Source organism: Notolepis coatsorum (assembly GCF_963971535.1).
Source record: "Notolepis coatsorum genome assembly, chromosome: 6".
Lineage (NCBI taxonomy): Eukaryota > Metazoa > Chordata > Actinopteri > Aulopiformes > Paralepididae > Notolepis > Notolepis coatsorum.
The window spans coordinates 38605459-38616483 of NC_140170.1; the positions used below are offsets into that span (position 1 = coordinate 38605459).

At 43.6% G+C, this 11025-nt stretch overlaps 1 protein-coding gene and 1 long non-coding RNA gene across 2 annotated transcripts; both read left to right on the forward strand.

Annotated features, from left to right (window-relative positions):
- Positions 1–3645: 3645 nt before the first annotated feature.
- Positions 3646–5008, forward strand: LOC311229445 (uncharacterized protein; the record flags this gene model as incomplete). The annotated part of the gene is made up of 2 exons (XM_084315529.1): positions 3646–3696; positions 4178–5008. The coding sequence occupies exon 2, from the start codon at positions 4181–4183 to the stop codon at positions 5006–5008; it is 828 nt and encodes a 275-aa protein (XP_084171655.1). The 5' UTR covers positions 3646–3696; positions 4178–4180.
- A 3033-nt stretch (positions 5009–8041) lies between these two features.
- Positions 8042–9841, forward strand: LOC311231255. The gene is made up of 4 exons (XR_014619854.1): positions 8042–8176; positions 8300–8359; positions 8561–8632; positions 9775–9841. It is a non-coding gene; the product is annotated as an uncharacterized lncRNA (long non-coding RNA).
- The last annotated feature ends 1184 nt before the right edge of the window (positions 9842–11025 follow it).

Here is an 11025-nt window from a genome sequence, read left to right on the forward strand (position 1 = left end):
TTGTCATTTATTTATGTCAATGTGCTGGTTCTGTAGCAGGACTGGGTCAGTCAACATCCTTGGCACCAAAGATAGTCTACACGCTCCCTCCTCCTCACGCTAGACCTCAGTGATCAATCTCGCTCTGTGAAGTTTCTCATAGTTCGCTCGGCTTAGTCCATTATTTCACATCCCATGGGGGTGTTTCATTACCATATATGGATAATCATGGACAAGCATAGACGGTAATAACAATGGGTCTTCCCGAACGGATTTACGACAAGAAATTTGCTCTCAGGCAGATTTCAGCTGATTTGAGACATATTAGGGCCAATGTTGCCTAAATTTTTTTTTCTGTCTGAGCAAACACTCAAACCTCCTGAGCAGACATCAGCAACTACTGAGCAACATACATCACCTGCCGATTAACCGGTTAGTTGATAATCGGCGGTTTGTAAAAAATCTGAGAATCTTAATTTCCCTCAATGTCTAACATACAAATATATACATTTTGCTGATACACAGAGAAATAAGACAAAAAAGCATATTATATTCCTTAATCAAATATTTATTTGACCATTGATTGACGATACAGAGCAAAGTCCTTACTTTGGCGGCGGCGGTGTGAGTCGTGTCACTAACTTTTGTCTTTTTAGGAGGCTGACTCGTCATTATTTTATTAAGTGAATTATAATGCGACTTCAAGGGTGACCATATTGTGATATTTTTTTTAAAGAGGACACTGCCTTCAGCCTCAAGATACTCAAAGTTTACTCAAAGATGCCTTATCATTATAATATATTTAAAGAATGCCTCCTCTGTATGGATGCTGTATTATGCCGAAAGTAATCTATCTGACAAATCTCAAGAAAATAACTAAATCAACCTATGACAAAATAATATATATTTTCAAGTCTTACTGGACAAAATAAATAACAAGAAAAATATGAAGTAATGTTCTAAATAATACCTCTTCTGTATTAGAAAATCCAGCTTAAAAAATATATCTTTGTATCTTTTCAATGTAATGTAAATTATAAAACAGTAACCTCACAAAGATACTAATTTAAAAGTGCACTATGCAGTTTCAGATTTGTTGCAATTAGTGTACTAAACTAATTTATTACACACATAATCCTTAGAATGATTGTATCATAACAAGCATCTTATCAAACCAAAACATCATTTTGAGGCATCAAAATAGTTTTCAATTATTTTCTTTCTCTCTCTGTATAGCTGCATACTTCAATCAATTCGGTCAATTTTGCCATCAAACTCTCGCCTCGCACTTTGTTTGTAATGTTTTTCTGTGTCCATGTGAGCTTTGAGATCGCCACCACTTTTTTTAGACACAGACACACACAGATATGATCAAGCTTTGCACGCGTTGCACTCCGCTTCCAATTAGTCTCGACCGGGGCGATAAATTGGGAATTTTCTCTGCAGTTCATCTGTAATGTACATTTTCGCGTTGGCATTGTGAGGAGCCAGCGATGCTGGTCGGATCTGTCCGCTTCCTGCTCTGTTGTGTGTGTCTGTGTGAGGGCGCAGTAGCGACGCCCACAAAGCACTGAAAGCGAGGCTTCTCTTGGTAACGTCATGCAACAGGTTACCGTAGTATTCGGTGCAACGCGCCAGTCAATTTAACTACATGCATATTTTACACAAACGTTTCTGTGCGCGACAGATTTCAGATGTGCGCAGGAGCTATTGCCATGTGCGCGCGCCTTAGGGGGAACATTGATTAGGGCTGGTCGAGAGATTCCCCAAATGTACCCCAGATTGGATTCGGCCGTGGCTGAGAGCAGAATTTAAAGGGGACATGCATTGCTATTCCTAGCACTATTTGGGCAACTTTACACAATTCCTGTGAGTCTATTGAACACATCTGTAAGCTTTTATTAAAAAAAAATTCATTGTTTTATATTTCTAATCAAGTATTCAAAAGCTACATTTTTCTCACTTTGGATTTCAGGCTGTGTTGGCCTGGCTCTGCCCATAAGCACTTTGAGTGACAGTCATCCACACAGTCTGCGACTGGCACAGAGAGAGAGAGAGAGAGAGAGAGAGAGAGAGAGAGAGAGAGAGAGAGAGAGAGAGAATGAGGGTGTGTTCACACCTGAAAGTCCGGACTTTCCGTGGATAGTCCGGACTTTCTGGTCGACCAAATGTGAAAATGATACATTGTTTGCTTCTGGTCTGCGTTCACACTACCCTGTTTGGTGCGAATCTAATTTGTAAACAAAGGACATGCTGTCGCCAAGTCGTTCATCTATTGGACTAGCACTCACACACGTAAACAGTTGCCGCCAGCGTATTGACACACCTCGCCCACACGCCGACTGTTTAGATTTGTCTAGCTGTCACTCTCATGCCTGGTTGCTATGCTTGTTGCTATGCCTGTCACAAGTGACGTTTTAACATTCGCGGGTTTAGTGCGAGGGAAAGAGCGCCAATTAATTTCTTTCTTCTTTCACATTCACCATATTGACAGCAACAATATGGAGCCACATCACCGTTTTGCGATTGCCTTTATGGCATTTATTATTCTGTTATGGTGTGCCTGCCAAATACAAGCAGTACTAGAGGCAGAGTATGAGGAAGTAAGACGTGGGATTGATGTTGCGTTGCTGCACATCATTCGGAGGAGACGTCGCAGAGATGACCACCAAAGGAGGAGACAGCAAACCCTGATGGATGCCCAAGATATGGTGGCTGTGTTTTTGCACAGAAGACGAGTGAGGTACGTTACGCTACTATTGCTTATGGATCCATATGGTTGAATCTATAATACGTTGGGAGTTCACACAACACAAGTGGTTTCCCTAGTAGCATAGTTTAACAACAAGTGCCATCTTGTGGCTCAAATGTGTAGGCCTACTTCAGATAATTGGATATTTGTTGATGCCCTCTCCTCTGGTTTGTGTCTCTCTCCACTGGTGCTGGGTGCTATCTATAATTAATCTACTTTATGGATTTGTTTGTGGACTAAAACTTGCTTTTTAAATAATATTTTTTAATTTGACATCTAGTTTATGTAGGCCTACCTGCTACTGTAAAATGTGATTTATGTATGCTGCTACGAAATTCAATTCCCATTCATGGATCTATCTAACGGAACGTAAACCAATCCCGGTCACCCTCTTTATCTGGGAACGCCCAAACCCAACTTCGGTCACGCCCCATCTTGCGCGGCATTCTGGATCTTTCCTCACAGCCCCACCAGATTTTGACGTCGAAAGGTAGGTGATATGAAATCATACTTATTTTAGAGTATATATATCAAATTTCATGAGTATTCATCTATATTTAGTCATCTAAAGACTACTAGATGTGAACGTTTGTACCACTGCAACGTTATAATTGTTCGAATGTGTTCGGGGCGACGCTGATTTCCAAGTAAAAGTAGCGTCCTGTTCCTTAAACATGAACTCCCACTCGCCCCAAGATGAAGTCAGATTGTTTGGTTATGTTGCTAGCATATAAGTGTTTTGTCCGACGAAATGTGTTGTACATTTGTAATCTTAATAAGAGATCTAAGTTTGTCTGAACGAGTGATGAACTGAGGTTGCGTGAAAATAATCGAAGGGAGAACAATAATTTTCGCGGGGAAAATAATGAACTGGTTTTCTCTCTCTCTCTCTCTCTCAATCTCTGTATAAAAAAACATCTGAAGCATAGACAGTGACAAAGTCCAGAGACAGCACAGCAGACACGGTAGGTTTGTGTGTGCTTGTTTGTTTCTCTACAGGTGAATGGACGTGTGTGTGTGAGGCTGCCATGCTGAACTGGGTGAAGGTAAGGTTGTGTGTGTGTGTTTGCATGTCTGGTAATATTTCAGCATAATCATTTTGGTTTCATGCTCATTCATATTCAAGTTCATTAACAATAGGCAAGATGTTCTTGATACCTTCCATTGTTCTGCATCTTTTCATCAGAATTTCACTCATATCCAACAAACCATAGCAATAAACTAAATTCATCATTGAGGTCAACAACCTCCTTATCCATATTCAAAAAAACAATTCAAATCTAATTTAATTTCATCATAAATCACTCACATAAGTTCCCTCCTAGCACTGTTTTTTTTAAATAATGTGCTAAATAAATCAAATAAAATAAACTAGTCAGTCGTACAATAATAATAAAGTTCATATTATTTTACTTTCTTGTTTAAAATATTTGTGTGTGTTTGCAGAGCATGCCTAATATCCGGCAAATGCGGAAGAGGGAGAGGAAGGTGCGTCTGTGGACCCAGGAGGCCATGGATCAGGCCATTGCAGAGGTCAGAGCAGGCAGGTGGAGTGCGAGGCGGGCAGCCACGTTGTTCGAGGTCCCTAAGTCCAGCCTGATCGACCGACTCAGCGGAAAGGTGTCTCTGGCCTGCAACATCGGCCGGAGCACCTATCTTACCCCTGAAGATGAAAGTTCCCTGGTGGAGTACTGCTTGTACTCTGCCAGTTATGGGTTTCCGCTGACGAGGTCGCAGGTCCTGGCCCACGCCCTGGCCATCTATAACCTCCGTCACCCAGGGAACCTAAAAACATCCCTTGGCCAGGGGTGGTGGATCAATTTTAGGGAGAGGCAACACCATCGCCTCACGATCCGGATCCCGGACACCATTGACCGTGGGAGGGCAGCCTGCGCCAAGAGGGGGGCCATAGAAGAATACTTCAAGCTCCTCACCAGCACCATGGAGGAGCACGGGCTGAGGGAGAAACCCCGTCATATTTACAACTGTGACGAGACGGGGTTTCAGATGGACTCCAACCGGAGGAAGGTCGTTGTGCCCCGTGGGACGAAGCACGCCTACAGGCAGGCCCAGGGAACCAGGGAACACATCACGGTCCTGGCCTGCCTCAACGCGGCTGGGGAGGACGTCCCCCCTTTTATTATTTATAAGGGGGGCTACCCAGGAGGGCCCTACAATAGGGAGGGAGTCCCCAATGCCCTCTACGGGAAGTCGCCAGCGGGGTACATTGACTCAGAGCTTTTTACAGGGTGTCCGCGGGACCTTAAAAAGTCTTAAAAAGTCTTAAATTCAACTATCAACTATTAAGGCCTTAATTTGTCTTAAAATGTCTTAAATCCGACTTCCGGAGGTCTTAAAAACATGCCATGTCATCTTATGTTTCATTGTGAAATCTGGGGGGAAACTATTAACGGGAGATAAATCAGGCTTTTTTTTTTTCTTTCACGCAAACGGTACGCAGTGGGGCGGAACCTTAATGTGGTCCTTAATGTGTGTCGCCGTCGGGAGCTATTTCAGAACACCGGAGCATAGGTAACACGTTATTCAAGCCGTAGCGATAACGCTGACGTTTAGTTTAGTTTAGTTTAATTGATTTGTATTTATTTGCACTCGTTAATTTAACATAGGAAAGTGCAAATTTAATGAGAACTGGCTCGAAAACCCTCTTGTTTGCACCGTGGTTGGTCCCAGTGAAAGACATGTACGAGGCCCGCTGCAAACTCTGCAAAAAGGATTTTAAACTGGGAACGATGGGAATAAAAGCAGTCGAGTCACACATGCACAGCGCTAAGCATGTTACCTCTACAAAAACCCGCCTCCAGACAACTTCAATATCAAATTTCTTTTCGACGCCGTCCACATCAACTGCTGAGGGACAGGTAGGTCTACCACCAATTACATCTGCACCTGTCCGGGTAACGTTCGGCTCCACGCCAACCCTTGAAGCTGAGGTACTGTGGGTTCTAAATACGGTCGCAAAGCATCAGTCCTACAATGGAAATGAGGGACTAGGAGAGGTGTTTCAAGCGATGTTCCCTGACTCTGAAGTCGCTAAAACATTCACGTGTGGAAAAGATAAAACGTCCTACATAGCCAGGTTTGGATTGGCTTCTTGCATCCAAAAAATCTCTTCACGGATGTAAACAAGGGCAAGGACACGTTTGTGTTGATGAGAGTGAGAGCTTCACCCCACCCTATGTTATTTTTTACGTTAGGATACGTTTTATGTTAGGATCTATGGGTAACAGTACTGTATATTTGCATATCATATATGTCACAAATGTAACAGTAATATATACATGTATGTCCCTATGCCATAAATGTCATGATGTCATGTATGTTGTGCATGTCATAAATGTCACTATGAATTGAAAATGAGGGACCCTGATGTAAACAAGACAAACGTCTTTCTCTGGTCTGCATCCCCTTATTATTGTGTGTATTGAGCTGTACTGTATTGTACCCATTCTGAAATCTGTTAAATAAAGTATTCATTCAACCAAACCACAAAAACAAAACAACTGGATGAATGAAAACTTTATTTAACAGATTGCAGAATGTGTACAATACAGTACAGCTCAATACACACAATAATAAGGGGATGCAGACCAGAGAAAGACGTTTGTCTTGTTTACATCAGGGTCCCCCATTTTCAATTCATATTGACATACACAACATAGAATAGATAGAATAGAAATACTTTTATTATCCCGTGGGAAATTTGACACTGCAAATCGCTCAACATTTAAACATTTAGACAGGACAGGTCACGAATTAGAATAATAACACAAATCAATCAAGTTGCCTAGGATAAGAGTAGAGTAAAATAGAATAAAAATGAAATAAAATATACAGAAATAAATACAGTCAAAACATACATGACATCATGACATTTATGGCATAGGGACATACATGACATACAGGTTATACTGTAGTACTGTTACATTTGTGACATACGATATGCAAATAATATACAGTACTGTTACCCAGAGATCCTGACAGAAAATATTATATATATATGATGGGGATGAGACTGTACATTAGGGGGGGGGGGGTTGGACATTTACGGTGGCCAGTTTCGAATTGCAGTCTCCCGTAGGTGCTCTTTAAGAGCGGTTTTGAATGTGGGCAGGGGTAAAGTGGGTTTTAGGAGTGAGGTTAAGCAGTAGTCTGACCAGTTTGTTTTGTGATGTTTGTAATCTTGTTTTTAGTGCCTTTGAGGTGCTTTGGTACCATGAGGTGCAGGCATAGTCGTAGTACCCTTGAATGAGTACTGAGAGTACCCATGATTTTTGCCATTTTGTTATCGTGAAATTGGTATTAAATTTAATTCTGAGTGGCATTAAAAAGTCTTAAAAAGCCTTAAATCTGACTGGGCTAAACCTGCAGATACCCTGTTTTTAGGAAGTGGTTCACCGACCACTTCTTGAAGTATGCCACGGAGGAGCGCCCGCTGCTGCTTGTGATGGACGGTCACCAGTCCCACCTGGATCCAGAGCTGGTCCGGACGGCACAGAGGGAGAGGGTCATTCTCCTGTGCCTACCGCCACACACCTCTCGCATCCTTCAGCCTCTGGATGTGAGTTTCTTTGCACCCTTGAAGGCAGATTTCTCCGGGCTTGTGGGAGATCTGTCGGCAGTTAGCCACTCCTTCATGATTTCTAAAAAGGAGTTTTCAAGGGTGTTCAGAGACACCTACCAGAGGCAGAAAGATCGGAGGGTGGTGGTGGCTGGCTTCAGGAGGTGTGGCCTCTACCCTCTGGACCCTGCGGCTATTGATTGGTCGAGGGTCATGCCGTCTGCCCCTCCCCCTGCATCTCCTGGTGCCAACCCTGCTGTTACCCCCCAGCCCAGCCCCCCACCCAGCCCCTGTGCTCCTAGCCCCCCTCCCAGCCCCCCACCCAGCCCCCGTGCTCCTAGCCCCCCTCCCAGCCCAGGACTCACCCCCCAACCCCTACCTCAACCACCCCCTTGTAACAGCAGGGAGGATCACAGCGGACCTGGGACAATTCCTGGCCCAGATAGAGTTCACCCGAAGATCTGGAAAGGTCAGGAGGAACACCACCAAGGCCCGCCTGCTCACCGCCCAGGAGATGACGGATGCCATCGATGAGACAGAGGACCGCGCCGAGGCAGGAGCTCTGGCCAGGGCAGACCGACAGCGGCAGCGGGCTGAAACTTCAAGGACTCCCACAACCTCCTCCCGTACCCCGCGTGGTGGCTCTCTCCCCAGCCGCAGAAGAGGAGTGTCCCCCGGGGCCGCTCCCACCACCAGCTCCGGTCTTGCCATCGCCGGTCCCTCAGCCTCAGCCTCCATGCCCCCCTCTTCTGCCTCCCACAGTCTGCTGCCCGCCTCTAGCCTCCACACCAGCACTCGCCTGCCTGCTTTGAGAGGGGAAGATCACCACCCCTCCACCTCTTCCTCCCCAACAGCCATAATGGATGGTATTTATTTATTTGTTTTCTTTTAACAGTTATTTGGGAGACAACATTCTCAGTTAGCAAAAAAGTATAAATTTTTATATGAATAAATAATCATGTTTTATTGTTTCTTAACCATTTTCTCAGAGCCGGCAGTCCCACCGCAGTCCCACCGGGTGTCCCAGCCAACTTCCTCTCCCTCCCACCGTAAGCTTTTTCAAACAACTGTGAAAAAAACACGATCTACAAATGTCCATGGCCAAAAGGAACAGGAAGAAAAACTCTTATTGTACCTGCCCCTACGGCCTACACACACACACAGTACACTGATAGACTGTTCATAGCGCAATATTTACCAAACCAAACAAAATAAATTTTTTGAGTGGTGCTCCCTTTTTGTGTCTGCAGCCTCCTGTATTCCTGGACCAACAGGAGCATCGACATCCTCCTCCTCCCACGCCAGACCCACGACACCCATCGGCATGTTACTTATGTTTTTTGAGTTTGTCAGGGCAAACTTATGAATTGTTATTTATTTTGTCAAAAATTTGCTGATTTTATACAAATTGCTGTGGGGCACTTTGAACTGTGGTCCATGTGTGAAAAGTACTATATAGATAGTTATTCATATTTATTACATGGCGTTTTCACATTCGCCGAAATGCTTGCTTGTGATTGGTCAATAGCCCGTGTCAGAGGTCCGTTATGTAAGGGATAATGTATGGCTACGAGGTCATTGTCGCAAAATAATTGACCGACACGGAGTTTAAAATACAGAGGCGCCGCGCCGAGGTGTTTTAAACGTAGTGAAGGTCAATTATTTTGCGACAATGACCGAGTAGGCTATACATTATCCCGCTTATTACATGGCTAACTTACTAACAATATACCTAATTCATTTTACATCGACTCGCAACACTGGTTCTGCCTGCGTTCTGGCTCCGCTCGTCGCTCCGCCCCCTGTCATCGCCGGCAGCAGAACACCGAGTGTCTAATTGCACTGAAACAGTGTGTGTCAGTGGGCTTGATTGCGAACAGCTGCGCACTGCGGTCATTATTGAAAAAACAGCGGTCATTATTGAAAAATAATGACCGCTGTCAGAGGGCTATTGACCAATCACAAGCAAGCATTTCGGCGAATGTGAAAACGCCATGTAATAACACACAATAATGACCGCTGTGCGCAGCTGTTCGCAATCAAGCCCAATACAACACTGTATCAGTGCTGCTCAGCATATGCACAGCTGCACTCAGTCATGCAATCAGACCAGAGACCTGCCGGCTGCCGATAATAATAATCACTTTATTTGGGCTGACAGAGCCACAGAACAACTGCGTCTTCATTTGATCTAGTCTTGTTGATGAATTAGGTATATTGTTAGTAAGTTAGCCATGTAATAAGCGGGATAATGTATAGCTATACTCGATCATTGTCGCAAAATAATTGACCTTCACTGACGTTTAAAACACCTCGGCGCTGCGCCTCGGTATTTTAAACTCCGTGTCGGTCAATTATTTTGCGACAATGACCTCGTAGCTATACATTATCCCTTACTTATTATTGGACCTTGGTATATTGTAATCAAGCAGCGTCATAATAATAAATTTCTTTTTAACTGCAGGTCACACCACCAAGAGGCAGAAGCTGGGGATCTGGCGGTGTGGCCGGTGTAAAAAGGCGAACCCCCCTGTGGACTCTGAGGGTTTGGTGTCGTGGGTCCAGTGTGACAACTGTCACAAATGGTTCCACACCATCTGTGTTCAGTGGGAGGAGGAGGATGAAGATGCTAGTTTCTGGTGTTACTGGTGTTTGGATGAATGAGTGAGCGAATGAAAAAATGTATAAATATGTATGGTGTGCTGTAAATAGTTATTGTTCTAAGTTATGTTTATTATATTTTTTATATATTTATAAAATTTTATGAAGTGCTGGCTGTTGTGTTAAATTTGTCATATTTTTGTTGAAAACACATGTACTCACAAATGTTAATGTGACAAGTGATTGTGATTAATATTTTGTTTGTTAGACAAATAAAATGGGGATGTTGTTTGCTCCTGAGATGAGATGGTAGACAAACGCTTTATACACTACCTTCCAGTTAACAGTAGATGGCAGCATTGATTTTAAAGGATGAAAACAGGTTCAAACAAAAGAACTCCATTTTCCAAGACCTTTTTTCACAGGTCAGCAGGTCGGTAAAAGTTGATGAAAATGCGATCTGAACACAGGAGCGTTAAACTATGAATGCGCCCTCACGTCACCTCAGTACAGTGACCGTGAATGGCCACCTAATTATCATAATTAAAGTGCATCATTAGCATTATGTTTGTTGTCTAAAGGGAACTAAAATGGTAAAATTAAAGTTTTTAAATGATATCCGCATATATAGGACAAATAAAACAGCGTTGTTTTGTAAAAAACTCCAATGAAAACGCCGCAAGGTACGTAATATTCGCTATTGTTATGCAAATGTGATAGAATCCTATAAAAAGGTGGACGCACTTGGGCACCATGACGTTATATATCATGAAGTGATTCACAGAGGTCTACTATTAATAAATTAATTAATCAGAAATGTGTGTATGTGCAAATTCTATGTCTCTACAGGAGCATGTGGATCTACCCACGACCCTTAGGTTGGTGGCGACACCTGAGTGACTCCTGGACTGACAGACTGGTTAGCCAATTTCAGGATGAAAAGAGGCACATATTTGCACCTGTGTGACATCCTGCGGCCCCGCCTGATCCACCAGAACACCCGATTCAGACGCCCTGTCCCTGTGGAATTTAGGGTAGCAATATGCTTATGGAGGTTAGCAACGAACTTAGAATTTAGGTCCATCTCCCACTTATTTGGTGTAGGCCGGTCCAC